The sequence below is a fragment of the Abramis brama genome (assembly GCF_963993115.1).
Source record: "Abramis brama genome assembly, chromosome: 17".
Lineage (NCBI taxonomy): Eukaryota > Metazoa > Chordata > Actinopteri > Cypriniformes > Leuciscidae > Abramis > Abramis brama.
In genome coordinates this window covers 24,880,497-24,904,588 of record NC_139979.1, presented here as the reverse complement: position 1 = coordinate 24,904,588, position 24,092 = coordinate 24,880,497, and the positions used below count along the sequence as shown (strand labels likewise).

At 36.9% G+C, this 24,092-nt stretch overlaps 1 protein-coding gene across 3 annotated transcripts in view; it reads left to right on the top strand.

Annotated features, from left to right (window-relative positions):
• Positions 1–24,092, top strand: part of ulk4 (unc-51 like kinase 4) — a 230,948-nt gene that overhangs the window by 100,136 nt on the left and 106,720 nt on the right. For all 3 annotated transcript variants that reach the window (XM_084088579.1, XM_084088580.1, XM_084088578.1), the window contains exons 25-30: positions 8,632–8,688; positions 9,499–9,550; positions 9,836–9,930; positions 13,623–13,674; positions 14,535–14,718; positions 22,909–23,001. In XM_084088579.1, coding sequence (XP_083944705.1) covers positions 8,632–8,688; positions 9,499–9,550; positions 9,836–9,930; positions 13,623–13,674; positions 14,535–14,718; positions 22,909–23,001 — 533 coding nt within the window. The remainder of the gene's footprint in view (positions 1–8,631; positions 8,689–9,498; positions 9,551–9,835; positions 9,931–13,622; positions 13,675–14,534; positions 14,719–22,908; positions 23,002–24,092) is intronic.

Here is a 24,092-nt window from a genome sequence, read left to right as displayed (position 1 = left end):
CCGTATACATACACAAGATTATTACCAGTTGTCACACAGTGCAAAATTGGATTTACTTCTGACACACTCAGTCACGCCAAAATTAATATGAAGGGATCTGGTGTTCTCAGAGAAAGATGTTTGTCAGTGTGCAGAGTTGATGAGTCTCTCTGCTGATTAAATAGACTTTTACATTTGGCCAGGATTTGCCATGGAGACTCAGTGGCAGATTGAGTCGTCTCATTTGAAGGGGTCGGAGCTGATAGAGCTGTCTGTCTGATAGTTCCACTGTCATTAACTCATCTGAGGAGGATACACTGATGTCCATTAACACAGAGCTGCAGTGGGCTGTTAGAGTGGTAATAGGCAGTTACCAGTGTGTCTGTCTGCTTTAATGGTCCTCACAGTGAGTTGTGTTGGTGTAGTGCCAGCCTCAGAGAGCAGTGAGTCCACAAAATGACCGCTCACTGGCCATCTAATGCTTATTGTACTCAAATATGACAAATATTTGTCCAAATTGTCAGCCTCAATCTTACTGGCTGTGGCTGACAATTTCTGGAAGATTTTTTTTTTTTGTTTTTTTTTCTGCTTCTTCCTTCTTTCTTTTTTTTTCTTCTTTTTTTTTTTACCTGCTGTGAAACTGTTGCCAGGCTTCCATGGAAGAACTACACACTGGATTGTCTGGATACATGCATTTTTATTTATTTGTTTTATAAATTATTATTTTAAATTGCTTTAAAATGGCTGTAAAGACCTTTGCACTCTATTAAATGTTTGTTTTTTTGTTTTTGTTTTTTACTTTCTCTTCATCAAAGAATACTGAAAAATGTATCATGGTTTCCACAAAAATATTAGGCAGCACAACTGTTTTCAAAATGTATAATGATTAGCATATCATAATGATTTCTGAAGGATCATGTGACACTTGAGTCTGGAGTAATGGCTGCTGAAATTTTAGCTTTGCCATCATCCTCAAAGTACATTAAAATAGAAAACAGTTCTTTTGAATTGTAATAATATTTCACAATTTTACTGTTTTTACTGTATTTCTGATTAAATATATTCAGCCTTGGTGAGCATAAAATACTTTTCAAAAACACACACAAAAACACCCCTTTTTAGGGCAGATTTACACTCTAAAATATATTAATATTTCTAATAAAACTAACTATTGTTAATATAATATTGCTATTACAGTATATGGAAACTTCTTCAATATAGTTTAAAAAGGAGGCTCCTCACAAAGTTGGCTGAGAAAATAGACAGTTTAGACAAAGGTTGGCTACTTTGAAGAATCTAAAATGTGAGATTTTATTTTGATTTAATTTAGCATTTTGGTATCTAAATAATTCACATTCTTCCATTTGTGTTATTCACAATGTTGAAAATAGTAAAAACCTTGTCCTAACTTTTGCCAGTCTTTCGACCCCTTCCTGCCTAAGTAGGCGGTTCTTGGCTAGAATAAGCTGCAGTGTGGGCTAGACTTCATGCTTATAGTCAAAAGTCTGGCCACACAAAAACCAGTGTGTGTGTGTGTGTTCTGATATTAAGAAAAAGGCTGCAGGGCATAGCTGGTTGTCTTCCCAGTAGCAAGTTGGTCTGCATCTTTGAGACTTCACTGGCCTCTTTATGCCCTTGAGTCCCGTATGCGTGATCTCTTCAGCTGCTATGTGGTTCTGAGAGGCGTCGTGCTCTTGTAATGTGAGAGCATGCCTGTGTTTGTGCATCCATACATACATTCATGCGATGAGCCCTCTCTGTGGTCTCATCTGTCTCTCTGGCCTGTTGCTTCACTGACAGCAACACACTACGCTGACACTCCACCACTCATCAGTCACGGGGGTCAGTGCTGAGGTCAGATCCAGTGTGTTTCTCAGAGACCAGCGTGGATAAGAGCTCAGTACCTCACAGTCCAGGTCTATGACCTCTGACCTTGCATCATTATGGTCCTATAGCACAAAGATGAACCCCCTCATTCTCACACCAGCGCTGAAGTCCTCCAGAGAGGAGGATCACATCCTAATATGACGTTTTAAATGGAACACACCACATCTCAGGGCTCGACAGTGCAAGCATTTTACTCACATTTGCTTCTAAAATGAGATGTTTGTGAAACTGTGCATTGTATTTAGGAGCACATATGTGAATAAATCCTCAGTTTTAGGAAACTTAGGGTCATAAATATTCTTCATTATCTTAAATGGTACAACAAATGTTTTCATTATTTTAAGAGATCTTAAATTTGGGGATGGAAAAAAAAAACAGGAATTGCGATGCAGCCTAATGTGATTATTAAACTTCAAAAGAGTATGATTTAATTAAATAAATATGAGCACTGAATGTTTCAAAGTAGCAACACGGTGGTGTTGAGTATTCTATTGGCTTGCGGTTTCAGAGCTGTTCGCAATCAATGAATACCGTGCATTTATTACAATAAATTATGATAAACTGTTGATGAATTAATGGTGTTTACATTGTAATATGCTGTAGATCAGTGTTGAACCCCCTGAGGCAATTAACATCCCTCTGCATCTTTGGCTAATTCACGCCTGCACGCTAGGTGACGCTGACTGACGATACATTTTTCCTCATACATGCATCTCGTAGGTTTTTCTGTTTGCCTTTAACATCGTCTGCTGCACAAGATGCAGAATTAAATTAAGATAAAGTTTGGTACTACACCAGAAACACAAAATATCTATAATGCTTACGAGAATACATCATTAGCAGATCTAGAGCGAATGTGCTCTCTGACTCACATGTAAGAAAACGGACATTGCTCTTTAGATCGCATCATGAATAGAAGTGATATTCTGTATATAGATTTATCCAAGTAAATGTGAGAATAAATCTGTTAACAAGAGCTCAACATCCATTTTCTTCTCTCTTCCGGAATACTTTTTTTATTTACCGGTGTTCACACTGGTTTTCAAAACAGTGCCACCACTCTCGACCTTTTGTGCAACAGCGGCGGTTCGGGTAAGCTCAAATCTAATTGGATGGCTCGTTTCATCGCGGGGCGACGGGGGAAAAAATCGGCACACTGGTCTGAAAACAAATCTCGCTTTGTCGCGCCGCGATTGATCGCGCCCGGTGTGAATAGAGCCATAGAGATCTATTGTTTTGATTCGAGAGTGCCATCGCGATGAATATTGACGCCAAATTATTGCGTTCAGTGTGAAAGGGCCTTTAGACTACAGTCACACCTTTCCATGAAGGGACAATAGTTTCCCATTTAAATTCATTTTTAAGTGCATTTTTTACCTTTATAAAGGCCAAGTTTTTCTAACCATATTAAATTTGTCAAGTTTATGTAATATTCTTAAAATTCCATTAAGTGAATTATTAATATTAAATAAAGCAATCATTTAAACATCAGTATCAACAAAAGCCATCCTTGCACATCAGTGGCACAAGCTGCATCTAGATGCATTTACAAACTGTTTAGTGCTAATCAGAGGTAGCATGAATTCAATTACAGTGTCACAAATAGGCTAATGTTATGAGAGAATGTTTTAAATTAAAATAAAAAAAGTTCTACAGAGAAATACGAAATGTTAAAAACGAAGTAATCCTTTAAAATATTAAACTGTCTAAATGAGTGAGTTATCGAGTCATTCATTCATTCATTCATTCATGACACAAGTGGCTGTATCTATGAAGGGGTCATTAAATCATTGACTCTCCCGATTTATTCAAAGCCGCAGAGTCATTCACTAACGAAACGCCACTGTGTGTTGCTTAAGGCCAATTCACACCGCACAGACAGACGCCAACAAACACAGACAGATCCGTTCGTCGAGGTTCGTCGGATCAGTGTGTTACCCCTGTCTTAGTTTTTTGGTGTTGGTCAGGTTTTGTTTTCATCTGACTGAACATGTTCAATCACAGTTTGTCGGGTCTTGGAATGTCTGAGCAGTGTGATATGATTTTACAACAAACGCCAGAAAACTCGGACATACTCTAATGTAAACATCCTTTATAGATATAAAAGTAACCCAAACCTAATGGAAATCACATACTATCGTAATCATGTGTTTATTAGCTTCATGATTTATCTGTAGAAACATTTATCTGGGAAGTGAAAACACAGCGCAGGTAGCACCTAATGATCATCAGATTGCATAAATCAGTGGATAATGAATAAATAATGATTCTGTCTAATAATTATAACAATAAGCTTCTGTGAATATCAATATTTCTCACAGTATGTGCTCTTTTGGACTAAAAGCCCTAATGGACGCTGTTCAGTGGAGCTATTTGAACACAAATAAACTTCAGCAGACGTGACTGAACATGAATGCGTGTTGTTATTCTATTAAAAATATCATAAGCTACCGACTGATTATTTTGCACTCCTGACATGCAACCGAATTTTATCATAAACAGTGGACACATAGTCCAGATCAACTGCAGTTGTTTCATGTCGCAGCAGCCACAGCTTCACACACAATCTCTTTTGTTTTGTTCACCATCTTTTCAGGCAAAAGATGACACCTAAAGACATTTTGGCTTGAAGTTTGTCGGTGTCTGTTGGAGCAGTGTGAACATGAGAGTTATTTTTCATGAAATTCTAAACCCAATGCCAACTTGATTGCCAGTGTTTGTTGGTGTATGTCTGTGCGGAGTGAATTGGCCTTTAGAAATGCACAACTTTGTTTTGGCTTTCGTTGGAACTATTATTTTGTTTTCAAAATAGAGCAAACAATACTGACAATTCTGTTTTTACAATGTACATCATTTAATATTACATTTTTGTTTGTTGAACTTTTGTATAAAATGGTAACATTTTATTTCAATTGTCCACTTTAGACATTAAGTATTAAGTATTAATACTTAATACTTAGTATAAGTACTAACTAGTATTAACTATAAGTAACTTTGCAACTACATGTCAACTAGCTCTGTTTGCTTAATATCTGCTCACACTTTATTTTGATGGTCCGCCAGCAGACATTCTACTGACTATAAGTAACTTTGCAACTACTCTACATCAACTTATTCTACTAACCCCAACCCTAACACCTAACCCTTACCTAACAGTCTACTACAATACTTTTTGTGCGCAAAACCCCCCAAAAATAACGACTTTATTCCACTATTCATTTCCTTCTTTCTGGGCCTCGAGTTTTTTCACATAGTGTTTTAGCGCAGCGCGTCTGTGTTGTACGTCACACGCATCACACACATGACCAGCGTCGGCCAATAGTGAGCCTACGTGTGACGTACAACACAGACGCGCTGCGCTAAAACACTACGTGAAAAAACTCGAGGCCCAGAGAGAAGGAAATGAATAGTGGAATAAAGTCGTTATTTTGGGGGTTTTTTGCGCACAAAAAGTATTCTCGTCGCTTTATAAACTTAAGATTGAGCTACTGTAGTCACTTGGACTATCTTAACGATGTCTTTAATACATTTTCTGGGCCAGCAAGTTATAATGTCTTAGAAGCCTATGGAGGAGTGATCCAGCTCTCAGATTTAATCAAAAAATATCTTAATTTGTGTTCCGAAGATGAACGAAGGTATTACGGGGTTGGAACAACATGAGGGTGAGTAATTACTGACAGAATTTTCATTTTTGGGTGAACTAACCCTTTAAGTCTTTTTTTTTTTATTACTGAAAGGTCAATAACACAAATTTGAGAAATGTGTAAATTCAAAATGGCGAAGTAGCAAAATAAAAAAGCATGGGCATTTCACTAAATCTCTACAGGGCCTGAAATAGCTCCCTCTGACGTAAATGGCATGTATAGCTAAGTTCACATCAATGGTGTGGTAGGCTGCCCTTAATAGCAAAACGTGTTTGATGTAGGCTACGTAGCCATATTATCACCGTTACTCTACTCGTGCCTTAAGGCTTGAATAAGCGTAGAGAGACATTTCCTCACCACTGGCTAAGGGAGGGGAAACAGCCATAAATCTGTATTTATGTTATGTGCACTAACAGCTTTAATGAGGAACTTTATTGAAAGGTCAATAACAGAAATAGTAGCAATAACACAACTATGCTACAAAAGAGAAAACTAAACCATTGTCATTTAGGCTAGTTGTTTTTAAGTACAACCGACTTCTCCAATAATTCAGGAGTTAATCCCCTTCTATGAGGGCGGTAGACCATGCCTGCAAAAGAAAAGAGACGCTCAACTGGTGCTGATGATGGCAGAGTGGTGTTGAATCTCACGAAGAGCAGCTTGATTAGTGGATACGAGTCCAGTGAAGCAAGGTCCTTTCCAACACTATCTCATGACCAATTCGTACGAATTTGTACGAGTGATAAAATTGTGGCTAATTCGTATGAATTCGTACGACCTCACTCGTACGAATTTGTACGATTTGTCTAAACTCACGTGATGGGTAGGTTTAGGGGCGGGTCAGGGGTAGGTCATTCGTATGAATTCATACGAATTGGGCAATTCGTAAAATGTGTACGATTTAGCAAAAATCTTACTAATTCATACGAGTGAGGTCGTATGAATTCGTACGAATTAGCCACCTTGTTGAATTGTTATGAATTGGTTGTGAGATCAGGTTGTCCTTTCTGGGGTCCTCCAGGAAGTGAAGGGTCTCTAACTCTGCTTTGCTATATATGTGTGTGTAGACTGTATATTTTTCACAAAACACTTTACCTTAATGCCGTTTTTAAGAGGAGCAGCGCCACTTCTTCTCCTGTGTTCAAAACTCATTCACTTCTTGGAGGGAGCCCAGTCTACAGGGTGTCACGTGATTTTCGTGCATCTAACCTGGACATTGCCATTGCCAACATCAGACCGAAAATATGGCAAAATCATTTACTATGGTGATAAGCATATGGTGATTTTTTCTTAAGTATTTAAGTATTTGAAATGCTCTAAATACACTCCCTCAAAATATTTTGTTACAAACTACATTTTATTTTTTCCACACCTGCAAAATACAAATTACAAAATACACTAAAGTAATTAAATATGTATTTAAAATACATTTAACTGAAATACTGCCCATGTCTGCTCACACTCGGTATGTTTTTGTATCGAAGAGACTTTGAGTTTTAAAACAATCTCTTTGCTATGCAATCTTTATGCACAGCCTGTGATATTTGTGTGCCATGCTACTGTATAAATGCTAAAGCCCCACTTTTACATTGTGGACAACGGCAGTAATGTAGCGTGATTTGCTAAGGCAGTATATTCTGCAAGCAACCTATCATATGCACACTGCTTGTGTGGATGCAGTCAGTTTTGACCGCCAAAGATTGGATTAATGTATTTGACATTTTACGGCACTACCATTTTCCTGTTTTTACATTAGAGGCCTGTTTTACATTTTGCCTGTTAGAAATGCATGCTTGATTTTTATGTTATTTTAAGGTGGGGCAGAATTAAATGAATGCAAAACTCAGCATTTTTTTTTTTCATACCCCCTCTGTCACCTCACAAACCCCAGGGGTAAGCATAACCCAGTTTGGGAACCACTGCTATAGATGGTTGTAAGAGTGCATATTGTATCTCGATTATCTTTTTAAATAGCAACCGGCAATAGTAAAGCATAGACATTTCAAAATAAGAGTCCCAGTGTATTTCTGGCTTGTTTATTAGTAAAAGGTCAATATTATACATAAGATTTTATTTATTTTAATTTTTTACCTGGTTATTATTGGTATTTTGGTACACAATAAACTGTATCTGGCATTTAATTCAACATAAGCTCTTGTAGCTTTTGTCTGGGTTGACCCGTCAGAAGAAGAAAAGACAAAGAATGTTATTTAATAATGTTTATATATATATAGTTTAAAGTAGGCCTATAAATAATTACATAATTATTAAATACAGTTTGAATTAAAAGTATTTAAAAAAACTAGTGTACTTTTTGTAATAAATTAATTAATTTGGCTTTTAAAAGTCTATTTCTATCCATTTATTAAGGAAACACACATTATTTGATATATTTTCATTCCACAGGGTTTTTTTTTGTGTGCTCCTAAATTTTTCAACTTGTGCTTCTTGGGAGAAAAAAAAAAGTAAGTGTCAGGCCCTGCATCTTCTGTTGCTTAGTCGAAATAGTGCATGATGGGAAAAATGTCCTCTGACAGAACAGTAGAGCTTTATAACATTTTCTCTTAAACCGGCTGAACATTTTGCGGTTTCTGCTGTCCTCCACGATCATTGCTTGTCAGATTGTACAGTACAATGTGTCCCGCATGAGATCTTGGGTAAAGCCCACGGCAGACTTTGACGGTGACATTCCTCGGTGACATTAACGTTCTTATGTCAGACTGTACGATGCGCATCGTAGCTGGGATTTAAGTCACAATTGACAGCGTTGAGCGTTGCAGGAGCAGTTAGATTGCAGCAAAGCGGCCCGGAAATTCTGAACCTGCCAGAAGATTCATTGCAAAGGCAATTTATCGGCCATCGGTGAGCATGAAGCATTAATAGATCCAAGACTGCCGATTTTGCTGTACGATGAAATAAATCTACAGCGTGCATTCGGCTGTGTTCAAGACAACTGTAAGACTTCATAGCAGCTAAAGCTCAAGTGAAGACTGACAGTTTCGGGGGCACTCAAAGGAAATAAGACTCAACGGGACTGAATAGCAATGTTGTACAGTGTTGTAGGGTTGGTGAAGCTTCTTAGACTAAATCGCTTCATGACTTTGCCTGTTTGTTTTGACAGATCTTCCGACCTCAGGTGGTGACCGAGGCCTTTCTTATCAAATTTGGGAAACTGCTGGTGAGTGTCTCAGTTTAGTGATAATTATTAAAATCTCTTAAAATGTTTTTTTTTTTTTTTTTCTGAAGTTGTTTGCTATACAGTAGACAGACACACTACTGTTCAAAAGTTTGGAGTCTGTATGATTTGTTTTTTGTTTTACTATTTTTGAAAGAAGTCTCTTATGCTTTATCAAAAATACAGAAAAAGTAAAATTGTGAAATATTTTTAGAATTTAAAATAATTGCTTTCTACATTCATTTATTTTCGAATGTAATTTATTCCTGTGATGGCAAAGCAGCCATTCGTATTATTATCAAATGTTGAAAACAGCTGTTCTGCTTAATGTTTTTTTGTAATGTATATTATACATGTTTTCAGGATTCTGCTTTTATATTCAATAGAAATTGTTTACAAATTTGTCTTTACTGTGACTTTTTAGTTAACTTTTCAATTTAATGTGTCCTTGCTGAATAAAAGCTTTCATTTATTTCTTACTGGCCCCAAGCTTTTGAATTGCAGTGTAAATAATGTTACTGTATATTGTTTCCAAATATTTTTAATTTTGAATAAATTGTGAAAAATAAGTGTTTGTTTAAATTCAGTTTTGTTTACATCTTTCAATTAATTACATTAGACATATTGGCCATCCTGATCTGTATTCCCACTGGCCATTTAAAAATCCATATACACTAATTACCATTTTTCATGTCCAAAATATGATATTACCACATTATCGTTTATGATATCTGTGAAAATTAAATAAATAAATATTAAAATTATATTAGAATGTGTCATTTTAATATCTCTTTTCTCTTTCATTGTGGAAAGAATCACATAACCTCCATTGACTCTAATGAGACGAGTTTGGGAAGTGCTATAGGTAGGTTTTTATTTTTTGCAATTTTAGTGATCTAAGATTTTTCAAGACTTTCTCTCTCTTTCTCTGCTGTTTACTTCAAACCTGTCTTGTATGAACTACATTCTCTAATGTAATTTAGCTCCAATTTACCAGACATGCTGTCAGGAGATCAAATGGAGGAAAATGATTGAAGTCTTCCAGTGTAATTTTTTCTCTCTCCAGCCATTCAAATGAATTGTTTACAAGTACTGTTGTTTTGTGACTACTTTTATGCTTTCTATGATAATTTTTTCAACAAATTAACAGGTCAAGCAACATCTGAGGAGCTGATCAGAAACACTCTATCTGCAGTGGAGGCCATTTCCCAGCATCCCGTTCTTCTCGGCCTCTATCACTGCACTGTGAGTATATGCACCACTCTTTGATGTTCTGCAATTTTGTGTTTTTCCCAATTATTTATCAATTATTTAAGCACATACTTCACAACCCTGTTTGCCTCCTCTCAAGAGTGTGTGCATTGCAAGGTGTTGATGAAAATGTTCCAACAAAGTTAGTGTCTAAACTCTCCATTTTGCCCCATGCAGTCTGTAAAACTTTCCATTTTTAAGGACAGGCTCACAAAAATAATATAGCAAGCTGTGTATGAGAGCAGCTAGGGCCACATTCACGTCTAACTTGAGATCTCACATCCTCACGCCTAATGGAGCTACAACTGAGATCATGGCTCCCCTCTGCCCAGCTCTATTATTCTCACAAACCTCTCGGCAACAGGAAATCACTCAGGAGTGAAGGGAGTTTGTATTTCTCTGTGTGTGAGGCTTTTGTAATGAGTATTGACGTGCGTTCTGTAGGACTGACGCATCAGGAAGCTTTGAGAGGTTCTCTGATACTCTATAATAGGAGAAGGCATCTTAATTACAGTTTGCCAGGAGTCATTAGATCACATTCTCCACTCTCAACACACACACACACACCCACACCATATAGTATGTGATTGACCATAGCTTATTAAAACTTATATTTGTGAGGGTATAGACAGAAAGGCTGTGAATTCAAAAATGCTGTCTCGCTTGGCAGCTAAGTTCAGTTTGACCTCCAAAAATGCTCTATAGCAGTTTTTCGCAAGAGTCGTGGAGTGTGTAGTCAAAAAGAAACGCGTACAACAGGGGTGCCCAATCCTGCTCCTGCCGATCGACTGTCCTGCACAGTTCATCTCCAAGCCTAGTCAAACACACCTGAAGCAACCAATTAAGGTCTTCAGGATCACTTGAAATGAAAGGCAGGTGTGTTTGATTAGGGTTGGAGATGAACTGTGTAGGACAGTCGATCGGCAGGAGAAGGATTGGGCACCCCTGGCGTACAAAGACGTAATCGTTTTTTTTTTGTTTTTTTTTGTTTTTTTTCTGATGCAAGACTTTTATTTTAACAGATGTATGTGAAAACTGTTGACTCTTCTGTCAGACGCAGTTTAAGTCTGAGAAAAACGTGATTCAGTATCTGCTGTCAGGCTATATGTCAGTGTCATTATTCTAATGTTATTTTTGTAACTAAATAAAAAGTCTCACACCTCAGAAAAAGGAAGATTCCTGTCCTTGTCAAATACTGTGCTTGCAGCACACTCTTCAATTGCACTTGCAAATGTTGAGCCGCGTGCTGTATATAACTTAATATTAGGGGTGTAACGATAGCCTGACTCCGCCCTCCTGCGTACTTCCGCTCAATTTTATTTCCCTTCAGTACTACGTCTGGGATTGTGGTGTATTCTTTGGTTTTCTCCGACCAAATTTTTGGCGGCCCAATCATCGAACAGAGGGAGTGGCTGAGAACGATGATGTTGATGTCGTGCGTTATTTTGAGTTGTAGGGTTACGTCACGACCAAAGGTTAGCGATTGGTTATGGCAGATCCAGAGTGACTCTGGGCAGATCCAATAGTTTTAAACTTCAACAGAATACCCGCCTACAAGGAAGTTAACGCTTGTCAATGGAGAGAGGCCAGACTCTCTGTGCAAATGAAATGTACGAGAGTCTGGTAGAACCAGGCTAGTGTAACGATACCCTCATGTCACGATTTGATACATATCACGATACTGAACTCACGATTCGATATTATTGCGATACTCCAAGACATATGATAAAAGGTTAACAATAAATTTTCTGCTGATTAAAATGGTAAATTTATTGTTACCTTGGCTGTGTAAATGAATAGGCTTGGACTTGGTGCTGGAAAACCAATGCACAGGACAATAGATACACCAGAACAAAAATATTCATGATTCTGAAGCTGAAAATACAGAATTATTTAGATGAATATGCTTGCACTGTCACTGACTAAATATATTTAAAATAATGTAGGCCACATTTTACTGGTGACATCAGACATTTGGCATTATCAGGACCCACAAATATTCCCCCATTGCATTATTATACATTATATTCAACATTATATATAGTAGTTTAATGTAACCATTTTTGAGAAATACATTTTCTTCTTTCAGATTCCTAAAAATTTTAGTAGTGGCTTTATGACCATGGGAAAATATGGTCCCATGTCCAAACCAATTGAGAAACACTGCTCTATAGGTAGGCAGCTCAATGCGTTGGATTCTAACTTTTGAACACCCAATAGATAGCCAACAATAATCTAGTCTATATAATTCATACATACAGTTACATCTTCTATGATGAACATTTTTAACTCCTGAGTTCAATTTCAAATGAAGGGGGGTGATGCAACTATCCTACATAATGAATAAAAAAGCTTCATTAAAGCAATTTCATTCTTTTAAATAAAACCTCAAGTAGATTGGTACTGTGGTGGCGGAACGAAATTCTATCACTGAATAAGAGACAAACATTTCCAATTGTCTTTGAGATTAATGTTCTTGCAAGAAAAGGTCAGCAGTCATACAGTCACACAGAGTGGCTGCAGAGTGTGACAGTGAAGGGAGGGCATCCTTTCTCCTTCATAGTCTTGACTCCCAGAATGTTATCTTTCTAGGCCAATGATGGTATTTTCAACCATATGTGGAACATTCTTAGACTTGTTCATTATATTTTATCCTTGAGTGGAGGCCCTCCTGTCACCTACCAACACTCTTTACCATTCCAATACAATTCCATATTAGAATAAGGTTTGTGTGTGCTCTTTTACTGTCATATGATGGTCACATAAAAATATGCAAAATCAAAGTCATGTGGTTAAGCCAAGAGTCATGTGGTCAAAATAAAATGTTTTTTTTTTTTTTTTTTTTTTTTTTTAGTTACATCATGACATTTTCATTACATTTTAACTTTTGTTGAAAGCAGTATACCTTTTTTTTTTCCAAAACCATAAGAAACCAACATGAATACAAAGAGTGTATTACTAAGAACTCAGTATGTGTTTTTTTAATTCTTTTTATTTTATTTTATCAAGGACACTTTTATTCGTCATTGACCCATATAATGACTGTCTAGGTGGACAACTCACTAAGTTTGATTCTAATGTTCAAACATACCTCAACTAAGCTCAAGAAAGAATTACCATTATACTGACATTCACGACAATCCTCTCAGAAGGAGCGGGCAAGAGATCAAAGATGTGCCGTGGGTTTAGTGTAGCACCTGTACAATATGTGCAGCTCGGTGAAAAAACTGTCTTACAATAGAGAAAGAAAAAGAAAAATACATAGATAACCTTTACAATATTCTCCTTTGGTGTTCTTTTCACTTGCAGTCACCGAGAGTAAAATCCTTTGTTTGAGAGATGCCCACAGCCATCCACATTAAGACACCTGTGTGTAACATTTGCTGCCGTGCGGCTGATTGTAGTTGGTAATACTTGTAAAACCTGATTCTAATTTTCAAAAGAGCTGGCGTAAGGCCTTTTGTTGGAACACACTTTCTATGATCAAAGGGGCAGAGCTGACATCACATTTCCATGCAAATTGGAGCTGTTCAGAGCACTCTTTCAGTCTTCCGCTTCCAGCTGTTTCACTTTCACTCACACCATGCAAGTGTGTGTGTGTGTGTGTGTGGTCTGGTGAGACTAAGAGCATATAGGTGAGATTTCTCACTTTTAGAATAATGCACTTCTCTCTTTGTTTCCCTAAGGTTGTGGATTTGATTGTACCGCCACTGGCGTCTCTGGCCTTCAGTAAGAACGGTGAGAACACACTTCAAAGGCAAATAAGCAAAGACAATTATACACTGCAAGTCACACCTACTCATTCTTTTTTATTACTAGTCTACATTTTAGAATAATAGAAAAGCCATCAAAACTATGAAATAACACATTTGGAAGTATGACAAATGGTTGTTCCTTGGGCCCTGTGGACTTACGCTCTTGTAGAATTCATTTTCACACTCTCACTAGTTTGTCATTTGTCAAATAAAAATGTCCAACAGTTGATATACATTTATATTAGGAGAATTCTGTATTATTATTATGTAAGAAAATTCTGTGAAGTAGAAATTGCGTTGATGGAAACTACATTTTGAACATTATTGGAATAAAATGACCGACTCCTTTATCTCACTATATAACACGTCAAGTGTACTCATATTTCATGCATGTTCTTCATTGATGGTGGAAATTAGAAATATTGAAAAATGTTCGCATTTTAGTAAGCATTCAAATGAAAGGTTTATGATTGTTTCACTGCTTGGCCCTGTTTACACTTGGTATTAAGATGAATTTTGGTCAATCAAATCACAAGTGGATGACACTAAATACATGACACATAATAGTAACGTAACAGTGGAAAAAGTAGTAGTGACCAAAAATGATGTCTGTTTTTCCTTTCCATTGAATGTTTTTTTTCTTCTTCTTCTCAAATGTATTTATTTATATGGGTAAAGAAATGTATTGATAGGCACACATGTAAGCTTTTAATGCTAAAGGTTTTTAAGATCATGAACATCACTTTTCCATTGAATATGAGCTATGAATATGTTGATTTATAATTGTGCATATGAGCAAGTATTACATGTAACCCTTTTGCTGTGTGTGTGTGTATGTCCCAGTGGAATGGCGTATTGTGAGTTTGCGTGTGCTGTCAGAGATCACGCTGCTGCTGCTGCTGAGCCAAGACGAGGTGGAGGAGAGAGAGAGAGATGGAGGGAGAGAACGAGAAGGAGAGTGGGAAGGTGAAGGCATCTCCTCCAACACTCGCTTGCTAACGCTCATCTCTGAGGCCCTGCTGCCACAGTAAGACTCACCACTCGCTTACCTATATTCTGCTCTCTCGGTTTACTCCTCCATCCTCTCTATTTATTGAAACTAAGATTGTGTCCTAACCATTATTATTTTGCTGGATATCACAATATTCTGCTAAATTATAATAAAAAAAAATGAACAGCGATATTGCAAGACAGTGATATTACAACAATAAAAAAAATACAATTGTTAAATTGTCATAACATGAATTGGTAATTTAAAATCTTTAACATGCACATTATTTAATCAGCAACAGTATACTCTTACTGTTACTAATACTAATTGCATATATACAAAATGATTACTACTGAGTTTTAATAAGTAGATTTAAATAATTGTATTATTTTAGGGGTATGCACTTTTTAATATTTTGAATGAATGCAATCACTGACAATATTTTGAACAGTAAAAAAATGGAAAAACAATATTGCAACAATAGATACTAAAATTGTTAAATTGTCAAAACATTAACTAATTTAAAATGTGAAGTATGTACGATTTTTTTATGTTAAAATGCATTCTCTTTACTCAGTTTTTGTTCAGTATGCAATTCATGGGTTTATAAATACCATCAATACCATCATCATGCACTTGACAAAGACAAATGTAACAGTTGTGTCCAGTGTAGACACACACTTGCGTTCGCTCTAGACAGAATGTTAGCCTTCTCAATTGCTTACTCATGTCATGACACATAGCAACACAGTTAACCCTCTGGGGTCTGAGGTGTTTTCTGGCCCTGGAGGTGTTCTGACATGCTCTGACATTTGTGCTTATTTCTGTTACTTGTGGCATTGTCATGGCTAAAGTCTTATTACACTGTATTCAGCACAAACTCTGCTACAATAATATATCAGCAGCATGTACAGTGAGGAAAATAAGTATTTGAACACCCTGCTATTTTGCAAGTTCTCCCACTTGGAAATCATGGAGGGGTCTGAAATTGTCATCGTAGGTGCATGTCCACTGTGAGAGACATAATCTAAAAAAAAAATCCAGAAATCACAATATATGATTTTTTTTAACTATTTATTTGTATGATACAGCTGCAAATAAGTATTTGAACACCTGTCTAGCAGCTAGAATTCTGACCCTCAAAGACCTGTTAGTCTGCCTTTAAAATGTCCACCTCCACTCCATTTATTATCCTAAATTAGATGCACCTGTTTGAGGTCGTTAGCTGCATAAAGACACCTGTCCACCCCATACAATCAGTAAGAATCCAACTACTAACATGGCCAAGACCAAAGAGCTGTCCAAAGACACTAGAGACAAAATTGTACACCTCCACAAGGCTGGAAAGGGCTACGGGGAAATTGCCAAGCAGCTTGGTGAAAAAAGGTCCACTGTTGGAGCAATCATTCGAAAATGGAAGACGCTAAACATGACTGTCAATCTCCCTCGGACTGGGGCTCCATGCAAGATCTCACCTCGTGGGGTCTCAATGATCCTAAGAAAGGTGAGAAATCAGCCCAGAACTACACTGGCGGAGCTGGTCAATGACCTGAAAAGAGCTGGGACCACCGTTTCCAAGGTTACTGTTGGTAATACACTAAGACTCATGGTTTGAAATCATGCATGGCACGGAAGGTTCCCCTGCTTAAACCAGCACATGTTAAGGCCCGTCTTAAGTTTGCCAATGACCATTTGGATGATCCAGAGGAGTCATGGGAGAAAGTCATGTGGTCAGATGAGACCAAAATAGAACTTTTTGGTCATAATTCCACTAAACGTGTTTGGAGGAAGAAGAATGATGAGTACCATCCCAAGAACACCATCCCTACTGTGAAGCATGGGGGTGGTAGCATCATGCTTTGGGGGTGTTTTTCTGCACATGGGACAGGGCGACTGCACTGTATTAAGGAGAGGATGACCGGGGCCATGTATTGCGAGATTTTGGGGAACAACCTCCTTCCCTCAGTTAGAGCATTGAAGATGGGTCGAGGCTGGGTCTTCCAACATGACAATGACCCGAAGCACACAGCCAGGATAACCAAGGAGTGGCTCTGTAAGAAGCATATCAAGGTTCTGGCGTGGCCTAGCCAGTCTCCAGACCTAAACCCAATAGAGAATCTTTGGAGGGAGCTCAAACTCCGTGTATCTCAGCGACAGCCCAGAAACCTGACTGATCTAGAGAAGATCTGTGTGGAGGAGTGGGCCAAAATCCCTCCTGCAGTGTGTGCAAACCTGGTGACTACAGGAAACGTTTGACCTCTGTAATTGCAAACAAAGGCTACTGTACCAAATATTAACATTGATTTTCTCAGGTGTTCAAATGCTTATTTGCAGCTGTATCATACAAATAAATAGTTAAAAAATCATACATTGTGATTTCTGGATTTTTTTTTTTAGATTATGTCTCTCACAGTGGACATGCACCTACGATGACAATTGCAGACCCCTCCATGATTTCTAAGTGGGAGAACTTGCAAAATAGCAGGGTGTTCAAATACTTATTTTCCTCACTGTATGTAAAAGTTTGTAGTTTTGAGATAATGACATTTATGCGTGGTTTGTGAAAATACCAAAAAAAATTGTCACTGAAATAAGGCCATGAAACCCACACTGTGTGATCACGTCATTAATATGTAAGCTTTTCACACCTGAGAAAGACAAAGACCCTCCCCTAACGGCCCTATTAGGAGCTATCAGGCCCTGTCATTCTGAGCAACCTTGCACAAAGAATGAGGAGATTTAACCATCTGAGGTCTGAGCTGTTTTCTGGGCCCTGGAGGTGTTCTGACATGCTCTGACATTTCTGGTTATTTCTGTTACTTGTGACATTTTCATGGCTAAAGTCTAATTACACTGTATTCAGCACAAACTCTGCTACGATAATATATCAGCAGCATGTATGTAAAAGTTTGTAGTTTTGAGATAATGACATTTATGCGTGGTTTGTGAAAATACAAAAAAAAATTCTCACTGAAATAAGGCCATGAAACCCATACTGATTATTTCTTCACAAGACTTTTGAAAATTGTATCACGTAGCCTAGAATATTTGCTCTAAAACTATGTGAAAATCACCCTGACTGCTCATTCAGATAAGACAATATATTGATTTAAAATTTTTACGACGTGTTTTGTATGAAAAAGCTTTATGCGGAGGTCATTAATATGTATTGTTTTCACACCTGAGAAAGACAAAGACCCTCCCCTAACGGCCCTATTAGGAGCTATCAGGCCCTGTCATTCTGAGCAACCTTGCACAATACTGTAAATGAGGAGATTTAAAAAAGAATGGCTTTTAAATTGTTTGGATTTATTTACAACACAACATAGTCCAAAGATACACACAACAAATGCCAAAAAAGCACTTATTGAAAACAATGATCCAAAGACAGAGACCTTTGTGCCATTCCTAAAAACATTGTACATACCTTTCATTTCCAAGGTGTTTGATTTTCACTTTACCATGTTCATGTTCACTGAAGTCCTCAGTGGCATCTGGGCCCTGAAAAAAAAAGTGAACATACTGATATCAAGAGAAAGGCCTGCACGATTTTGGGAATAAATTTTAGATTTTTCTGGTTAAAATTGCTTTTTAAAATTCACAGAATACACACACACACACACACACAAATGTTTCCAACAATAATATAATGAACACCAGGTTTGTTGTGCCTTGTAGGCATAAGCTATGCACAGTGCTGGATAAAATAATAATATCAATAACCTATAGCAGTATAAATCTTCCAAAAGATTTCAGTAACAACTAAGCTAGAGAAAAATATATTGATTATCATGTTACTTCAAATGTTTCCATTCGTTATGATGATATGAAATGAGATAATAGTAAAAACATGAAGCCGTTTGCTTTTCAAACGCGATCGCGCTGCAAAATATGATACATTCAAACGCGATTGCGCTGCAAAATATGATACATTCAAACGCGATCGCGCTGCAAAATATGATGCATTCAAACGCGATCGCGCTGCAAAATATGATACATTCAAGCGCGATCGCGCTCAAATATAAAACATTATGGTTACCATATACATATCCAGGTTTGAGCAGATATCCACAAACACAGTAACGGTAAACACGGGTCTAAATATTATAATATTCACCATATATCTAGCAACAGTTCAACTGCAATGTGAAATTTATGCAACAATAGCAAACTAATATGTAAGAATTTCTTACCTTACACCTTTCTTGTCTTCAAATCGCGTTCTTCTTCTTCTGATGTAAATCCAATGTAAGCTCAGGCGCGTCTAAAAGCAGAGACTTGTAAAGTGTTTTGGTGTTTTGTTTTTGAGGTAGGCCTAATGAGCGCGATCGCGTTCCATGTGGAGATTTGCATGTGAATATCTTTTGCGCGAGTGGGCGTGGTAAATTAAAAAAATAATGAGCAAGCGTTTGAGAAGCTGGACATCTTGTTGGTTTTATACAAATTACTTAAACAGAGAATATTTGTTTTCAGTTTGAATCCGATCATTTAAAAGTACACACTTAAATGTTTATAAAGGTATATGGCTCATAAATGTGTGACAAGTATTCGCTGAGTTTTGTTTAAGTTTATAGACGTGCTCAAGAAAAAAAAGTTCACCGCGACGGAGAGGCAGAAAGCACACCCTGTTTATTTTCTTTATTTTACAAAAGCACAATGTTTTGATTTGATTGTAAGTGGACACATACAAAAGTAGAAATATCACAGATTCTTTTTTTATATTTCTTTTTTCTGTATGACCATAAATGACGTAGTAATTTAAGTTTATAGTGCTACAATGTGAAGAAAATCCAGCAAAACGCACCGGCGCGTTTGCCGACCTCAGAGGGTTAAAAGTATTCCTAACGTGATGAACCTTTTATTAAAAGTAGCCTACATTTACTGAAGCATGCCTTCACAAGCACCTGTAAGAGCTTTGTTTGTGATGTTTGAGTGTCGCAGAAACTATATACTTCACCTTTAAAACATTTTTACAGTACATAATCAGTGGCAGTATACTCTTACTGTCACTAATACTAATGAAATAAATGCATTGATCATTGGTGAGTTGCAGAACAACACAAGAAAATTCTGAAAATAACAGATTTTTTTATTTTCATTTTTTTTGTGTAAACCCATAAATTCAGTCCCGAAATCCTAATGGGTCTGGTTCAATTCTCAGAGAATGCATGAAGAACATATAAAAATGCATGTGTTGAAAGCAGTGATTATCTTTGTAGCATCTTTAATAGGGCTGCACAATATATATCATTTTAACATTGATATCACGATGTCAAGTATAGATATCGTAGTTGATACTGGTGATATGTATGGTCCAAGCACCACGGTTCGAAACGCGTGTGATTCTCGGAATAATTGCAAAGTTTCACCATCATAGAGTTTATCATTTGCATGTGTTTTAGGTCCTGTCAGTTTAAACATCGAAGTGATTTTAAACCATTTGAGCTCAAAAAGACACGAAAGAGAACTCAATTTGGAACTCCCGCACTGTTTTCTGTGCACACACACACACAGAGCAGCACAGACACCACACAAACTCCGAATTCCGTTCTCTTTCTCATCTATTTTTGTTTGAACGGACACATACTGTGCACAAAATTATGTCAAAATGTCAGTTTTGGCGAGTATTCTCGTAAACACAGTCGCTAATGGCTTACGTGAACATAAGCAATTGACAAAGAAAATAGATGCGTATCATTATATTGGAGTGCATTAGGTCTTAAAGTGACAGCAGCCTAATATACCCTAATATATTATTAGTGTTAATCAAACAACAAAATACAAAGAAAATCACTTTTTGTAGCTTTTACAAAGATGCATTATATTTAGGGCTGCACAATTTGGGAAAAATGTCATATTGCGATTATCGAGGTCAATATTGTGATATGCGATTGCGATATAATAAACAAATGGTTTCCTGAGTCATCTTGCTTGGTTCTCAAGGAAAATGCACACACAGATTAGTGATAATGCTGAAATGTGTAGCCTATTTCTCAACTCAAACTAGCAACAACAACTAAATGATTGATAACACCTATAATGATCAATAAGCCATTGATGTCTGGATAAAAATGACATACACACAACATTTTAAACATTAATTATAGCCATCCAACATCACAGTGATTCCGTCATTGCAATTGAAAGCTATCAATTTATTTATTTTTTTAAATCATTTATTAGGCTTCAAAAAATAACAACTTTTAATTTAGCTAAACAATTCTCAAATAAACCCATAAAAAACAAAAACAAAACAAAAAACCCCTCACATATCATATTTACCTGTGCCCTTCCTATCTAACATGTAGGACATATAGCCTACATAAATTGAATAAAGTTATCAAACAGTCTGTGCTGCATTAATTATAAATTATATATAGACTAATCCTTAGTAAAGTTACAAAAGTTTTTTAGTCAAGAACAGTGAGTGTTTTTCTCTGTTCCCTTTGTTCTTTGATTAACTTTAACGACAGAGATGATTAGTGGCTCCTGTGTACTGTCCCTTTAAGACCAGCCTCTGTCCAGCATGAATGCTTTAAAAGCATTTGCATGAATAAGAGCGGGATCATGTAACTATGGAAGCTTGTTTCCGCCACAAAATGAAACATTTTAAAAGATAATTGCGACTTTTTATCTCAGAATTGCAAGATATAAAGTCAGAATTGCGTGAAATAAAGTCGCAATTGCGTGTTATAAAGTCAGAATTCTGACTTTTTTTCTCGCAATTGCGACTTTATATCACGCAATTCTGACTTTATAACACAAAATTGCTAGTTTATATCTCGCAATTCTGACATCTTTTCCTCAGAATTGTGAGATATAAACTCACAATTGTGAGATATAAAGTCCAATTCCGGACTTTTTTTTATTTTTTTTTATTTTTTACCTCAGAATAGTTTATATCTCACAAATCTGACTTTATATCATGCAATTCTGACTTTATTTCTCAGAATTGCGACGTTATTTCTCACAATTCTGACTTCATATCTCACAACTGTGAGAAAAAAAGTCAGAATTGTGAGATAAAAAGTCGTAATTATTATTATTTATTTATTATTCAGTGGCGGAAACAAGCTTCCTCATGTAACACTAGCCAAAGGATGACAAAAATTAACAGATGCTACGTTAATTGCGTTAACAGCCCTAATTTGTTTATTTCATATTAAATCGCAGCATTTTCCGTCATATAATCGCATAGGCTTCACATCGCGATTGCGATTGCGATATGATTAATCGTGCAGCACTAATTATATTTAATTTATACAGTAAAGACTATGAAGTGCTGTTACATTTGATCATTCAATTGCTGTACCTGAATACAGTTAGACTTTCCTGAAAAACAGGCAAACTTTTGTATTTATTTATGATTGTAATTTGTTTATTATGTTCTATGCTGATTCACTCCCCTACAAAATCACCCTAATCATTCTAGAATGAATAATTCTTTCCAAATAGAGCTATTCATCTGGTGAAACTGTTTTCATATTGCTGTAGTATATCGCAGAAAAACAAAATATCGCAATGTCAGTTGTTTTTTACGGTGACCGAGAGAGCTCAACGCACTGCAACTGAAGAAAACACACACACCCGCAAATTAAGAAAACATCTTCATCAGTTTCACTACACGTGTGCTCCAAATACTTACAACAAACCAAATACAGAAGCTCTCTGCAAAAGTTCACAACACAACCAAATACAGAAACGCTCTGCAAATAACACAGACCACAATGGAAATGTTTCCAGGAAACCCCAATAAGTGACAAACCTGGCTGGGACATGCTTGCAGCTCAAAGTCTATTTTATTTTATTTTATTTTAATTTATTTCTTTTAACTTTTTTTTTTTTTTTTTGCAAAACAAACAGAGATGACATGTTTATGACATACAACTTTGTATACAATATACAAAATGTATTAACATGTTCAGTGTCATCAGAATACAGCGCGTTTCTGTTTTTGGTTGTGTTGTGAACTTTTGCAGCGCGTTTCTATATTTGGTTGTGTTGTGAGTATTTGGAGCACACGTGTGTTTTGAAACTGATGAAGATGTTTTCTTAATTTTTAAGATAATTGTGTTTTCTTCAGTTGCAGCGTGTTGAGCTCTCTTTTGGCCACCATAGTTTTTTTTTTTTTTTTTAGCCCTAATCTTTAATGACTTTTGTTATGAATTAACTTGTATCCAATTGTACACACATTGTATAGCTTGTTTAATGCAGATCTCTCTCCAGGTATGTGACTCTGCTCCTGGAGCCAGATCCTGTACCAGTGTATGCTCTTAAACTGCTGGTGTCCCTCACCGAGCACAGCTCAACCGTCAGCAGGTAACCAACGGCACAGAAAACATTCTACACACTCTGGTGGATTATTTATTTATTTAGTGAACACATTTTAGGAGGGCCTTAATTTGACAGTTTGCACAGGTACACCAAATCCCCTTCCTATCTGTATAACCCTCAAGATGAGCCCCCACACAATTCTATTGCATATTAGCCATCGCACTGTTCCATTTTTTTTCTCTAGTGAGCAATGGTCTACGATCTGGTTTACTGTAAATCCAGTTCTCTAACTACAAGACAACAGCTTGTCCTTTAATTAATAATAACTAATAATGTATTCTTACAGAACAGTACACTAAGAATATTTACAGGAGAAGTTTTGGACAAAAACACTCCTAATAGTCCCAGAGATACTAGGCAGAAGATTGTCTTGAGGCTTTTCTTTCCTGTGTGTTGCTGAACTCAACCTTATTAGATTATTGATCCTTCAAAAGTAGGTCACGTTGAGAAGAACTAAACTTCAGAGATGCCACATATAGTTTCTAACTGCATCCACAGACGCAGCTTTGTGCTGCAAAGCCAAAAAAAAAGCTCAAATAAAGCTGAACATGAGTTGTATAATTGTATAATTGTATTATTCTATAAATTTACCAAGTATTTATAAATCTATAATGAGATCATATGTGAAAATGCTCTAAAGGCTCTAAATCTGTCACCACAACTCTTGTGGATCTTAGCTTTGTTTGGACTAGTAGCTCACATGCCGACACCCACACACCCACACAAAATTTCATCTCTTTTGTCTTTTTAATTGTTTTCCCTGTTCTTACCACCTCTCTCTGTGGGCTTTTACGAGTGTCTGGGTGCACAGGTGAGTGAGTGAGTGAGTGTGTGTGTGTGTGTGTGTACATTTCTTATCTCATCCTCATCCCCCCGCTGTTTCTCTAATGGCTCCTGCTGGCCTCCTGCACATTGTCTTTCTTGGTGCTGATAGAGCTGCAGCCACACAGTTGAACTATTCAAATTGATGTCACCTATCGGAAAATGCTCGTCTGTTGCAGAGCCAACCCCCCCACCCCACCTCCCGTCTGCGAAGAGCTATTTCCACTCACAATAGTGAAATTAAATTGCGTTGC